The sequence below is a fragment of the Condylostylus longicornis genome, unplaced genomic scaffold (assembly GCF_029603195.1).
Source record: "Condylostylus longicornis isolate FDR11 unplaced genomic scaffold, ASM2960319v2 ptg000055l, whole genome shotgun sequence".
NCBI lineage: Eukaryota > Metazoa > Arthropoda > Insecta > Diptera > Dolichopodidae > Condylostylus > Condylostylus longicornis.
The window spans coordinates 4,382,411-4,398,362 of NW_026578024.1; the positions used below are offsets into that span (position 1 = coordinate 4,382,411).

Here is a 15,952-nt window from a genome sequence, read left to right on the forward strand (position 1 = left end):
ATAAGTTGGAAGTTCCTCCTTCCACAAAAGTCCACTAGATCCTTCAGTTGCTCGTCCGGGTTGGAACAGTCCCCCGGGAGGTAGGATGAGCACACAATGAACTCTGTCAAGCCCCCGCAGGACTTCACCTTCACCAACGCAGCTACTTGATCCTTAGAACAGTAATCTGGAATGGGAAAATACGTTACCCTTTTACTAAACAAAATGCAAGCCCTAGGCCTGCCCCCAATTGTATTATCATACAATAGCTCACCTGTTAGGCCCTTGCCCTGATCCTTCACTATGTAAGGCTCTTGGATAAGGGCGATATCGAGGTGATCCTTCATAAATCTATGAGCTAGAACATCAGTAGATGCCCTAGCATGCTGTAGATTTATTTGGATGCACCTCACAGCCATATCATTTCCTCCGGCTCTTGTCTATGGGCTTTAGCCCTTTAGACAAAGGCTTTACATGAGCCTTACCGCCCATTGCCGCCTTTTTACACATTTTGCCGTCCCAGGTGCCGCGCTAGCTCCACCAACAGCAAATACCGAAGCAGTTCCGGCCTTCCCAATGGGCTTGAGCCCTTTTGGTTCCCTCGGGACGCTTGTATTTGGCGTGCTGGTCGAAGGTCCTTCCGTTTCCCTTGCCGCCATTTTCGGAGCGACTTCAGACTATCCAATGAGTTTTGGCTCTTTTGGTTGGGGTGAAGTGCTCGTCGTTGTCGCGGTGGGCATTGGTTTTTTATTTTGTCCTGCCCTGCCGCCAGCACCTTGAGAGGATTTTCTTCCTTTAACCCGAACGATAACACGGAAGAAATTCAGGAAAAGTTGGAACTCCGCTTTCCGTAGATCTTCCAATCCGGAATCACCCACGGAAAAGGTGATGGGGCAGCCCCCGTCCTTTTCCTTATCCATCCTCAGCACCCTCCAGGAACTCATCTTGAGGCCGGGATTTTGCTTCCCTATCCTACTTAGAAATTTGTCCCTGGGGAGACTGACGGTTGTCGCGTCCTTTGGTACGTAGGTGACGCAGACATGCTGTTTGGACACTGGTTATCCACTCCCTGGTTATCCACTGGTTATCCACTCCCTGGTGTTTTGATTGTTGCATGTTACGGATATCCATTCGTCCCTTTGCAACGCTGCAGTGAATTGTGGATGAGTGTCCATAACTTTATCCATTTCATCCATGATGGCTACTTTGATTTTCCCCATTTGAACTTCGGATAGCCTTTCCTCTGGATGCAGTCTATGAGTGATGGCCACCTTGACCTGTGCTACTGCATCCCGATAAGAAGTCATTTTCGGGTTTTGTTGAGAAATGTTCCCAGGGACCTTTTCCTCAACATTGCCCTTCATCGACCTCTTTTTTAAGGGCCCTGCATCAGGGGTGTTGCTTTCCGACCTGTCCCTCTTCTGGGGATTGTCGGCCACAACACCCGATCTGCAGGCCTTCAGCTTTTCCAGCCTTTCCTTCTCATATCTGCGAGCTTCCTTTGGGGACATGCCATCCCTGATATAAGCCGCGATACGCCACTTGGATGCACCAGAGAAATATTGTTTTTTTCCCCTGATATCCAACCTTTTCAGGTCCTCCTCAGTTTGTTGGATAATAGGTCCAAGAGGATCCTGATTATCCGTCTCCATCGGAGGCGCCGGCTTTTCCTCTACTGGCGTGAGAAGGAGTTCCTCCTCTGCGTCAGTTGAGAGAAGCTCTGGTTCCGAAGACCCTTGAGCACTAACTGGGTTTATGTTGTCCTTAGTATTGTTGTTGTTCTTGTAATTGCCACTGTTGTTATTGTTGTTGTTGTTGTTGTTGCAGTTGTCGTGTTTGTCACAGTTGTTCTTGTTGTTGCTGTTGTTGCTGTTATTGTTTAAATTTTTTTTTCATTTTTGAACCTACGAATAGCGCGGGAAAGTCACCCATCGTTTAAACTGGAGGGCGCCTGGTATCCAGAGTCCGCATACTAACGACTAAGCTCCCCCTTAGCCACGCAGTCATCGGCATATGCTGTTCCACCTAGACTTGGGACGCCTGTCGCCAGTTGACATATAGATATAGGGCTGAAACTCACAAAGTAAGGGGCTCGCCGCGAAACATGACCACGACACGAACGTAACTTTGATCGTTTCAATCACCCCTTTATCCTCCGCCATTACCGGGGCCCACCAGTAGGAGGTGACAGTGCGGTTTTGGGCCCCATGTAGTAGACTAGAAGAGCAAATAAAGTAACTATTAAAATAATTCTTGTAAGGCGAAGTAGGTTGATAACTTTTTTATAATTTTTTAATGTAAAATGCTAATGAAAACTTTAAAATAGGAATTTCAGTAAAATATTCCTGCACTGAACCTGTTAAATAGTGAAACTTTAAAATAAAAGACTAACAAAAATAATTAACGTAGATATGCACAAAATTACCGAGCAACATATTTTGGTATTTTTTTCTTAAACCGGGAAAACCTGAGTAACAAAAATATATAAAACTCAAGTGGCGATTTTTGAGAATCTAAATGTAAATTGCCGGTATAAAAAAAATATCCTTAGAAATTTTAAAATCATGGTGTGAGGAAACACCGGTAGCCATAAGCATCTAATCGCATTTTTGTGGCAAGATATATTTTTTTTAATGATATCAGATAATTTAATTTGTTTTTCGCGGATGTAATAAATTCTGGAGACCTTCAAAAAATATTGAAACATAATAATATTCTAATTATATTAATTTTGTAAAACCACGTGCTACAGGATATAATAATATTGTACAGTTAATCTTGTTATCTTAAAATATTTTAGTTAAATTTTTGTATAGAGAGATAAACATGAAATTTAGTACAATATACCAGAATGTATTAAATTCATCCACACGTATGCAAAGAGTAGCACTAATGCGTCATCTATAATGAAATCCCTGCAGCAATTTTTTGAAAATATCCTCATTTATTCGAAACAAATAGTTTTTTATTATGAAATTATTTTTAAAAATAGCGCTATAAAAAAAAAACACCTTACCTTCATGGTTTTTTATACGTATACAGGAATTGCTTTAACTCAAACCCTAATTATTTTCTCTCTTTTCAACCTTAAAAATAACTCAATTTACTTTTCTTCACACCATATTTGAGATCATAAAATTTCTTAAAATACATAAAAAATAATTAATATGCGGCATAAACTTAATAATGAACACACAAATTGCACCGAAACGATAACAATATCTGAAGCACTCATAATGGGAGACTATTTAAATTCCTAAAACCATAATTCACACTTAATAGAGGTCGCTTGTGTAATAAAATTTTGTGACAATGAAAAGAACATTTTATCTTTAATGCTCGTGCCTTTGTATATTGGGCACGCTATCGCTCTCATTATTTAATTCATAAAAAGATTTTTTCTCATTTCTTACTTAATAAATTTGATATTTAAAAGAGAAATTCATAAATTTCTTGAAAAATAAATTTTATTGAAAATAATCAAAAATGCTATTTGTTGTTGTTACTGTTTCTGTTTTTCTATGAATTGAAATCATTTTGAAATCTTCTTAGATCCTTTTCGAATAAAAATAAAAGAGAGAACAATAGAAAATCCTTTAAGCAAAAAATAAAAATATTAAAAAAAAAATTTCTTTGAGTTCACGTTGCTCGAAGCAAAATAATGGAGAAAAGAAACGTAATAGTAATTTAATTTCGAAAGTTAAATTTTTCTATATATAGAAAGTCAACGTCCAATTTCCTAGAATAAAAGTACCATAATAGAAATAAAAAAATCTGATGTGGTCAGCACATAACCGACCGCATTGTGTATTGTCTAGTTAAATGAAAGTGTTACAGAATATTATAAAAATGTCTCTTAAATACTTCTTTCCAATTTTTAGGACCTTAGTAAGCTTCTAGTTAGCATACCTAGAAAAATGTAAATTTGGCTCTTAGTAGAGTTTCGCTTTGTGCTATCCGAATTCCCTGAAATGCTCGCCAGTTAGTTTCGGTAACAACCAGAACTCAAATATCAAATTTCAAGAAATTCCATCAATTTGCTCTGTGGATATGGTGAAAAATGTAAAATCGGCCCGCAAATCAGTTCTCGAGCTCTGATCTTTCCAAAAAATTTATATGTTCATTGCTTTAATATGAGGAATTCATATATTAAATTTCAATGAAATCGGTTGATTATTTCTCTTTATATACACAAAAATGTATATTTGGCCCGTAGTAAACGCCCAGTTGCTGATGCCTGATTTCTTCCAAAAGTTAGGAGTTTTTGCGTACGATCGTGCAAAGCTTACATATGAAATTTCAAGTAAATCGGTTGAATACTTTCTTCAAAATTGTGAAAAATGTAAAATCGGCCCGCAAATCCGTTTTCGAGCCCTGATCTTTCCAAAAAATTTATATGTTCATTGTTTTAATACGAGGAGTTCATATATTACATTTCAATGAAATCGGTTGATTATTTCTCTTTATATACGCAAAAATGTATATTTGGCCCGTGGTAAACGTCTAGTTGCCGATGCTTGATTTCTTCCAAAACATAGAAATTTCCGCGGACGGTCAGGCTGAGCTTATATATAAAATTTCAAGCAAATCGGTTGAATACTTTCTTCAAAATGGTCAAAAAAGTAAAACAGGCCCGCTAAAAAGTGGAGTTCCCGAGGCCTGATGTATCCCAAAAGTTGATCAATCCGTGCCATGGTGGAAATAAACTTACATGTAAAATTTCATCAAAATCGGTTCAGCAGAACTTGAGATACACGCGTGCACACACAGACCGACAGGTTGCTAAAAATAGTTTATTTACACTTCCCTACTATGGAGAAGTACGTTCCCACCGAAAACTCGATATGCAAAATTTGTTGCCATCACATAACCTACCTATTGTTTACACAATACGGTCGGTAAAAAAAGGATATGAGGATTATATAAAATTAAATTCTTTACCTATTTGCGATCGAACACATTAAGAAGATTTTTGGTTTCCTTTTCTTTCTCATATCCCCAAATACAAATCGTCAATTTTGTTTTCTGTGTTTCGCAAGATAAAAATCATATTGTAACCTTTTTCTTTTCGATATTAATTCAATCTGATTCTAAGAAATAAAGGACTTTGCACGATTATGTTGCGGTTTAACATAATAGGTTTGAAATTATATCGTATCTACTTAGTATTATTTGTTTTTTAACAAAAGAATGACAGCTCCTTAAATTTCAATTCAAAAAGGAGTCGGGGAAATTTTAAGGAACAATAATTTTTTAAAATTATGTTAAAAGATGAATTTTTTTTCCTAAAAATTTAGGAATTAATTTTTTTAAAGTTATTGTTGTCATTTATAAGATTATAAGAACTAAAATTTCAAAAGGAATACTTTAATCATACACAAAACATTCTGAGAGCTACCATTTAACCAAGAACATTAGAAATTTAATACCGAAATACTCTGGGAAACGTGATATGTTGGTCAATATCTGGCTTAATATAAAGAAAATTTCTGGTAATTTTGGATAAAAACAAAACATTTCATACTTCCAAATATTTCAAGCGTTCATATCTCTAGTCATTGGGATAATTTTGCTCGTTTATTAAACCTCAGTGGAGTGGTAATTTGCGCTTGCAAATATTAAAATAAATTTAGTCTGAAATTTAGCTGAAAAATTTACGTTAATATTTCGATTATTCGATTTTGGAACGAAATTTTTACTCTCACCGAATTTTTGTGTTGGCGTTACTGATAAGATATTTTGTATGGAATAATATAAGCAATTTCTTTTTCATTCAAATGAATTTCTCCAATAACGCCACATTTTCAACTGTTAATACGCATTCCAGCACACTTATTTTTTAAAAAGTTATGAATTATTTTCTATTATATTGAATTATTTGGGTAAAAATTAAATTTCTGGTTAAGAAACTGTTCTACATCATTACTAAAGCTGAACGTGCTTAATAAATTCCTCAGCAAAATACATTACAAGTTTACATAATGTTTACTTTTCCGTATGATACTTGTATAAATATATTCATTTTGTAAACCGTTTAAATCGATTAATTTTTAATCCTTAAATTATTACAATTTTACCATTCTTAATCCTTATTAAATCCAATGCCATTTCTAATCCCTTAATCATTGCAGCTTATTTCTTAAGTAATATCCTTGAAATCAACATTTTGTTTTATAGATTATTTGTATATTCTCTGAATAAACTTAAAAATATCAGTTCAAACTCAACGTTGTGTTATTTATAAATAGAACATTGTAAACTATGGTGCGATATTTATACAGGAAATTAAGAACCAAACACCAAAGGGTACAGAAACAAACCAATAAACTATTAATATAGGATTCTCTATTCATGAAAATGTTATTGTTGCATTATATTGAAATGTTCTTGATAAAACAAAGATTACATGCGGAAATGCGATTGCAATTTTTTAAGAATATCAACTGGCATATTGGAATATTTATTAATTATGGAACCTGACTCTGCTTGAATCAAGTCTTAGCTGTTAATACAAAAGAAATGACAGACAGCCAAATACAAATTCTCTTATATTTTATATAAGCAAATTATAACTCTCTAACAATACCAGGTTATCAGGAATAATATTTCTAAAACATTATATTTAAATGTATATAAATTTATTATTACCTATAAGTATATCATAATGTAGTTATGCCATGCAATTATAATAATTTCATACCTTCCAATTCTATTTATAGCACGTATGGTACGTTGTTTTTATCCTTTTAAATTTGTAACCTTTTAATTTTTCTCAATATAGATTAAATATTATATTAAGGATATTTTTATATTTTTCCTATATACTCGTATATTCCTGTGTAGTACTGAAACGAAAAATTTTATTCGTGTATAAATTTAGAAAATACACCACAACTGCACACATGCTTGTAATAAATTTTAAATAAGTAATAGGTATACCTACATATTATATACAACATCCCTTATAAATTTGTGTCTGTATTATCTACATCAGGTTCGTACAAATATCATTGTCTTCAAGGGAACATTAAACATTAAGTCGAAAAATCGTGTTGTGAGTAAATTTGTTTTAAAATTTAAACTTATTGTTAAAAAACAATCGTAGATTTTTAAAAATTTTAGACGCAATTTCAAATTAGACGTAATGTAAATTTTGACAAAATATAGACAAGTGTAGTCTCCGCAGAACTCAAATATGAATAAATTTTTTAAAACTTTCTTTCTAATGAAAAGAAAATTTCAACTTTGATTTTGATAATTATTTTAAGATTTGAGATTAATTTTGTTTTTAAAAAAAAGTAGTAAGACGAAAGAATGTCTTTGTTCATTTCTTCGAATCTCATACGGATTTATTAAAGAAATTTGAACTTAAAATGAAGATATAGTAGAACCACTAAGAACTCGAATTTGAAATAAAATTCAAATTTAGAAAATACGACATAAACAGTTTTTGTTTGTAACCGCACGAATCAATATATAAGTGTGTATATTAGAAAATTCAGGAATTTCTAAAGAATTGACATGAACCAAACTTTCGTCTCATTTTTTATTTTTGTTCAAATTTAAAACGGAGAAAAACAATATTATTCCAGGATTTCATTTTTATTTTTAAGTACTTTTTGAAAAATTTGTAGAAAGTGTCCGTCCGAAATGAAGTGGCCGTCAAAATTTACCATTATCTGAAATCCTTTTTTTTTTCAAATTTTCGATTCCACTGTTCTTCTAGACGATAAGCTGTAGGATCTTGAAATTTTAGCAGCTCTTAGATACTAATAAATAGGTCGTTTTGTTAGTACAAATTTATATTCCAACTCCAACCTCTCTCAAGTTATCGCCTCTCGAAATTTGAAAAATCGAGAAAATTCGAATTTTCGGCGCCTTATATTACTGAAATTGTAATCTTTTCCAAATTTCTATAAATGCAGAACGCTAAATACAGTAAATGTCACGCCATCAGAACAATATATTTATTTTTCTTAACTCACTTGATTAATCGTCCAGTTCCAACATTATATTAATGTTTCTTTCTAAATTTTTAATTTGCTCATCCTAAATGTATGCAATAGTTTTATATATAATTTAGTGTGTAACTGAAATTAATTCAAATAAGGCAGTAGATTGTGTTTAGAAACAGTATTTTCACTTATTGAATGGAAAAGTGCTTCTTTACGAACTATTGGTTTGAATCAACTTTATTTTTTTTCTTAAATAAAACAAAAAAATTGACATGAAAAGGATGTATTACTAATTTTAATTAGGAAAACAGTCAATAAATGAACTTTTTAATGATTTTATGCTGTCTATAACTGTACATTTTTAAAGCTCATTACGTGAAAGTAACAAAATGTCAGTTAGATTGACATTAGATAATTCCCACTTTAATAAATTAACATTATTTTTAAGCTATTATGTAAGTACCTAGGTATTTAACAAAATTTTAAAACAAAATTATTTTAATCGCAAAATATCCTTAAATGATTTTTCGACATTAATTCGAAATTTTTCTAAATACCTTAACACATAAACCTCTCTGATATTTCAAAACTTCAAACAGTTGTACATTTTTAATCGGTTTGTATGGGCCATGAATGTTATCTTTGAGTACAGATAATGGAGAAATGACATTAATCTGACTTGAATTCGGATTTTTCTGCAAAATATATATTTTTTTAAAGCATTAAAATTAAAAGTTAAATTTAAAATCCTTGGTGGAAAATTTTGAATTTGTTTAATGTTTAAAGTCATAAGATGTTATGAAAAAGTTACTATACGCCTACATTGAGGTCTTATATTATAAGAATTATTAATAGATAGGAAAAATTTAAAGCTGATAAGCACCTTATATGTCATTCTAACATAAACAATAAAAAATAATGTTCTCTCTTAAAAGTTTTCCGAGTGGTCCTATTAGTAAACTTAGTCATACTGGATTCACTTATTCATTCTTATTAATTAGAGAGAATATGTTTTTATGGCATAAGTGTTTTCACTCGCTTAACGGTTATTTATTCATCACATTAAAATTTTTTTTTTTTCTCCTTACTCCTCTTGGGAGCATAGGGCTTCCACTTGACATCTCCATCTTGTTCTATTTTGGACTATTTGCTTGACTTGACTCCATGTTAGACCTGCGTTTTCTAGTTCTGATTTTACAGATCTACGCCAGGTGTTTCTGGGGCGTCCAGGTCTTCTTGAACCCTGCGGGTTCCACACTAAGCTCATTTTAGCGATATTATTGGCGGGTTTTCTTAGAGTGTGCCCAATCTATTTCCACTTTCTTCTTACTTGCCTTCCGATAGGTTCTTCGCCTGTTATTATCCAGAGGTCTTTGTTGCTTATCTGTCTTGGCCAGAATATGCGGCATATTATTCTGAGGCATCTATTGATGAACACTTGCAACTTTTGACTGGCAGATTTTGATGTTAGCCAAGTTTCTCTGCCATATGTCAGAACCGATTTCACACAAGACCGGAATATTCTGACCTTAGTCGTTCTGGATATCTGGCTACTTTTCCATATTGGCTGTAGTCTACCGAACGCCGCTCTTGCTTACCTCAGTCTGTTGTCTATATCTTCTTGGGCCCCGCCCTCAGGTGTTATGATGCTGCCCAGGTAGCAGAAGCTGCTAACGAACTCTATTTGTTGGTTATTGAGTTCCAGACTGGCTGTGCTAGTAGAGTTTATTTTCATCGCCTTTGTTTTTTCTATGTTTATTTCTAACCCCACAAGTTTGGCAAGTTTTTCAAGGTGTTTTAATTTGCTCTACATGTCGCTGATTTTGTGGGACAGAAGGCAGATTTCATCTGAATAATCTAGATCCTCCAGATATTGAGTGAGACTCCAGATTATGCCCCTGCTCTGTGAGCAGACAAGTTGCAAGATGTTATCTAGCACGATTGTGAAGAGCAGCGGTGAAAGTGGGCAACCTTGTTTGACTCCTGACTGGGTGGTGAAGAATTCGCTTATTTTCCCTCGGTGTAATACTGCGAGCTCGGCTTCTTCGTACAGTGCTTGGATCAGGCGGATTATTTTGTCTGGTGTTCCCCTACCTTTTGAAGCTTTCCATATTGCATCGCGCTTAATTGTGTCGAAAGCCTTCTTGAAGTCTATGAAGAGCATGTATAATGGTGTTCTGTACTCTATTGATTATTCGACTATGATTCGAAGCGTATTTGATTGATCGACACAACTCCGATGCGGGCGGAACCCAGCCTGTTCTTCACGTATTGTTTCCTCTAGTTTTTCCCTTAAGCGATTCTGGATAATTGTTGCCAAGACTTTGTATGCTATGTTAAGTAGTGTGATGCCTCTCCAATTATCGCAGTGAGTCAAGTTGCCCTTTTTTGGTAATTTGATGATAAGGCCCTTTTTCCATGACTGCGCAACCCTTTCTTCCATTGCGAAATATGTGGTTCTAACAGCTGGGCCATATGTGGTTAGTGCGTCTGCTTGAAGTAATTCCGCTATTATGCCATCACTGCCTGCAGCCCTGTTATGTTTGAGTTTTTGTATGACTATTTTTATTTCGCTAATATTTGGAGGATTTTCAGAAATTCTTAAGTTTGTTTGTCTTCTGACTGGGTTACTATCATGCACTTCTTCGCTGGTCGTATGTGTTACGTTGCTAATTGTTTCGAAGTGCTGTTTCCATATTTCTATCTGGGCCTCTTCATTTGTCTCTAGGTTACCGCTACGGTCTCTGACAGGGCGGGTTGTGTTTTCTTTTTTCCCGGTGAGATTAGTAATTATTCGGTGCAAGCCACTCATGTTGTTCTGGTTGGCGTGTTGCTCCGCTTGGGCGCCATCCTTTTGAGATATCTCCGTTTGTCTCATCTAGTAGCCTTCTTTACTTGTTTTGCTAAGCTCTGGTACTGTGGAGACTTGTTGTTGTTTTCATTGATCGCTAGTTGCTTAGCATTTCTTTTTTTATTGATGAGGTCCCAAGTCTCGTCAGAGATCCATGTTTTGCGATGTATTCGTTTTCTACCTAGTGTTTCTTCGGCAGTCTCTTGAATCTTAGTCACAATTTCTTCCCAGATCAAGTCCTTGGGTGGTCAAGTCCGGGTGTTCTTGATCAAGTGGTAAGTTTTCAAGCAGTCTACTGGTATATCTGCAAGCATTTTGGGAGTTCTGGAGTTTCTGTATATTGAAGCGTTTGTTTCTGTTGCTATCGTGCCCTTTTCTTTCCATTTTCAGCCTGATATCGCCTGTCAGCAGCTCGTGATCACTATTTATGTCTGCTCCTCTTCTATTTCTCACATCTAACATGTATTTTCTCTATCGTCGGCTGATACACATGTGATCGATTTGGTTTCTTGTCTTCCCGTTTGGCGATGACCACGTATATTTATGTATATCTTTGTGGGGGAAGATGGTACCGCAGATGCTGAGTTCGAAGGTCTGGCAGAGTTCTATCAGTCTTTCTTCGTTATTGTTTTTACTCCCCATACCGTGTGTTCCCATGATTTTTTGTAGACCGCTGTTATTGCTACCCACTTTCGCGTTAAGATCGCCCATCAGTATGACTATATCGCTTTTGTGAATTGCAAGCAGAGTTGTTGTGAGGCTGTTATAGAAGTCATCCTTCTTTTCGTCATCGGCTTCTTCTGTCGGCGCATAGCATTGGATGATAGTGATGTGTCGGACTTTACTGCGGAAACGGGCCTGAATAATCCGATTAAAAATTGGATTCCAGCTCTCCAAAGTCGATTTAACTTTTCGGTTGATTATACCCACACCACTTTCACCACCCGTGTCTTTTACACTATGTATTACGGTATTGCCACTTGCTGTAGTCGACTCGCCATGACCATTCCACTTATTCCCAGGATGTCAATTTTGTAGAGATTCATTTGTTGTCCTAGTTGTGCAAGCCTTGATGCTTCACGGAGGGTACGGACGTTCCATTTTGCTACTCTTGTCCTTTTAATTACATTTAAATTATACCCATAAAATAATTTTTTTGTTAGTTTTTAAAATTCAACAAAGTCATCTACAATGATCACATCTTCCGGAAATAAAATGATACGCAAAAAAATGTCAGTAGTTGTCTCGGTAATATTAAAAAATTTTTACACTACTATTGTCAATATCAGTTCTGATCAAAAAGATTTTCATTTCCCATCACCTTACGTATAACAATTATTATTGTCATAGATATTTTTTATTATTTAGAAGAATAATTGTACTCAGTTGAATAATTTAATTTTAATATTCCGTAATATAACAAATAAAGAGCGCACAAGTATAAAAGGGCAAAAAATAAATTCTTAAAATTTATTATAAAAATTTTTAACTTTATATGTAAATCGCATAGGTGACAGAAATTCTTTTGAATCTTCTTTTTCTTTATTAAACGTTATTTTGTAAAATATAACAGCAATTAAAAATGAAAATTGTCAGCTATGTAAAAATATTTTTTATTATTATTACATTGTAAAAATGTTTTATTACAGCAAATAAACTTATCAAGTTGTTTTTTCCTCCCATTTTATACGATTTAATTTGAACATTATTTTCTTTAAACATCCGCACATATCACACACACATTCACACACACATGTTATTTTTGAGTATCCTGAATATGTGCCAGCATATTTTTGTACAGAAATATTAAAATCTTAATTTTTAGTGCTTTCACATGACAATAAATTTATTTTTAATATTATTTTCCGTTTCCATTACACCCTATTACCATACCAATATTATCTGTGTTTTGTGTTACAATCATTTTTATACAAAAATATCATCATTTCCACATGTCTAATCACTTTTTATTTGCTTCACTTCAATTATTTTTTTCTTTTTATTTCTCTCCTTCATTTTGTTTATTTTTACTTCCTTCCTTTTTCTTTATTATTATTATTATTTTCATTATTTTTATAAATATTCTTTGATATCCTGTCATCCTGTCTCACATTTTATATCAAAATACAAATCTAATGACCTAGCATTTTTATTCGATTAATTTATTTTGTATACATACATTTGAATTTCATTACAAAAATTCATTGTCCGTTCGGAATTCGAAAAAAATAAACGAGATGAGTGAGAGGGGGGGGGGGGGGGATGTGGAAAACAAACAAAATTTCTTCTTTGTTCTCATAATTCTTGGTCTTAAAATATTAAAAAAAAAAATCTTGTGGTAATAAAATTAATCGTTCTCAGTCAATAATGATAATAAAATCGAAATTAATAGTGCAATGAAAAAAGCAGTAGGAGGGCAAAAAGGAATAAGAACTGAAGAAGAATTAAAAATTATCGACGTGTTCGATTAAGAATTATTTATGAGGATTTGCAATTTTATTTTTCTACTTCATTCTCGTTTTTTTTTCTTTAGTTTTTCGATGATTTTTCACTTTTAATTTTGTAATTCTTCACCATGTAAGAAAATAAAAAATGTTTTATTCCCACTTCTACATAGGATTGCATGGCTTTGACACAAGTGTCATCGAAAATTTAATTTTAGAAGAAAAAAAACTCTTTATCATTTTCTTTACGTTTTCAAAATCATATTTTTCTCTTTGTCAATTTTCAAAATTATATCCGTACTTTAAATATAGTGTGCTTTTGAAAATTAAAAGTGATTTTTTCTATAACCATCATATAGAATTGGACGAACGTCTTTAAACCTTAAATTTGCTTTTATCTTAAAAATCTTAATATAACATTGCAATTATAAACGTTTTTTTGTATTTTATGTTGATTTAACAAAACCGGCTATTGATTTTCTATTATAATTTGCAATCAATTCTATATTACAAGTTGCAAACTCGAATTTTTCTATGTATATTTTCTAATCCTAACACCATACTTAATTAAATGCAATCGTTTGTTTCTGTTAACAGCAGCTTACAGTTTAATAAATCCGCAAATTCTCAATCTTAAATATGATCTGAAAAATAATTTTTTATTATCTGTTTCATAATATTATTTAGTTTCCTGTTTTCATCATAATGGACTTAACTTAAATTTTTAAATTAGAAAATTTCTAAAACATAGAAAAATATTCAACTACCTTGTTAATACTGAACATAATTCTTAAAGATTTATTTTTCGTCCGATATTAAGAAAAATTTTATATTTATGTACGGATTTTTCTATAATAAATGCTTAAATGAGTTTCCGAAAATAAAACAACACTTATTTTATATGATAGGCATATTTAAGTATAGGATAATAACAATATTACTTTCATTGCCTAAATATACTTGCCGAAATGTGCTTGCATACAAACATAAGTGTAGAATGTGGTTCGATTTAATACAGTTAAATCGAAATAAAACCAGAAATCAATAAAATTTAATTTTTATCCTTAAAACTCCAATAAAATTTTAGATAAGGATTAATGACATTAAGTATAATATCAATTTTATTTTCTGAAGCTTTAATATTCGACTAATTTGTAGAAGGATGACGAGTAAATTTTGGGTATATTCAGAAATTTTTGCTGCATATTAGAGAGCAAAGAAAAGTTTGTTTTCGTGAAATAAGAAAAAATTTTTATTTTTCATTTTAAATTTTTAGATTTAATCGGTAATCGTTCTAAGTCTCAGACAAATTTCGAATTTGTTAAGTTTCAATAGACAGTTGATATTAAGTTCTAAAACAATCAATTTGTACCACGGTTTGTAAGAATATTTATTTTACAACCTAGAATTTAGATTACGTTAGCATTTTAGTACAGTGTTATCATTGCGGCTCACGAAAAATTTCAAACTTTGAAAAATGTCACGAACTATACCAAAAGTTTTGACCACTCTTGTAAAATACTCTTATGATATATACATAATATCGGTACAGAATGGCCTTGTACAAAAACAAGTCCAATGACACAATATTTTCACGAGATCTATGTTTTAAGCGTTGGTTGCTTACAAACAACACAATGACTTATAAGAAAATTTAAGAAAAATATTGAAATTTTTATTAACTAAATAAATAACTGGCACTATGTTGTGTATAACAAGAAAACTATTAATTTAAATAGCAACAAAAATCAATTTAAAAATACTCTAAAATAGTCCGGCATAATACGAAATTTTAATTTTAATCAGTGTGATTTTAACAATTCACAAGATCTAATTGTGTTGCTTTGCCAGAATATATACATATGAACACTAATATCCCGGACTAAAGAAAATTTCATAAACATTAAATTATAAAAAATAATTACGCTTTAATTTCTGTTAATTCAATTTAATTTTTGAACATTTTTTATGTTAATTTGCAATTGCTTTACAGTAAAGACAAACTTTATGATGATTTTGTTATTACCGCATTTTTTCTTACGAAAATTATAAGTACACACATACACAGTATACAGACGCATGTATGTATATATAAAATTGAAAATGTTCAATTCAATGTTTAATGTTTTTGAAATTTTAATTTTCTTTTTCCTTTTAAAATTAACTTGTAAATCCGCCGCATTAACAACTCGACAATTTATTTTTGGCTCTTCTGAAGAAAAAATAATTGCTTTTATTTTTGGTTCGTTTTTTTGCAAATTTTACAATTTCTTTGAGTTTCAAATAAAAAAAAAAAAACAAATCTCAATTATCACATTAATTTTATGCTTTTGATAAAAATTCTCTTTAGTAAGAGAAAAAATATCTCTTTAAATACATGTAGCACCATCTGGTGTAATTACTGTTTGTAGAATGTAGAGCATAAGTAAAGATGATATTTAAGAGTTTCTGCAGTGTTTTAAACTTACCTACATAAATAATTAAAGTTTTTAGAATTAGATCGAAAGTTTTTAAACACTTACATTATCAACTTGAAAAAAGCTCAAGACGTGGTTTCGAATGATTACTAAAACCAAATTTTGAGAAAAATTTTTTTAAAAAATTATTAAAATGAGAATTTTTTTTAATTTTTGCGTTGTGGAATGTAAAGTATTGGAATATGGTGGCATTTTCTGAAAAACAAATGAGTATTTCACCGGAAAATTTAAGAGCACTTAAAAAAA

General features: G+C 32.3%; 1 protein-coding gene across 1 annotated transcript in view; it reads left to right on the top strand.

Moving 5' to 3' along the window:
• The first annotated feature begins 13,022 nt into the window (after positions 1–13,022).
• The window catches only part of LOC129611953 (guanylate cyclase soluble subunit beta-1), a 142,177-nt gene continuing 139,247 nt past the window's right edge, over positions 13,023–15,952 (top strand). Inside the window, exons 1-2 of the mRNA XM_055525382.1 lie at positions 13,023–13,026; positions 13,147–13,246. Of these exons, the coding sequence (XP_055381357.1) occupies positions 13,023–13,026; positions 13,147–13,246 (104 nt within the window). The remainder of the gene's footprint in view (positions 13,027–13,146; positions 13,247–15,952) is intronic.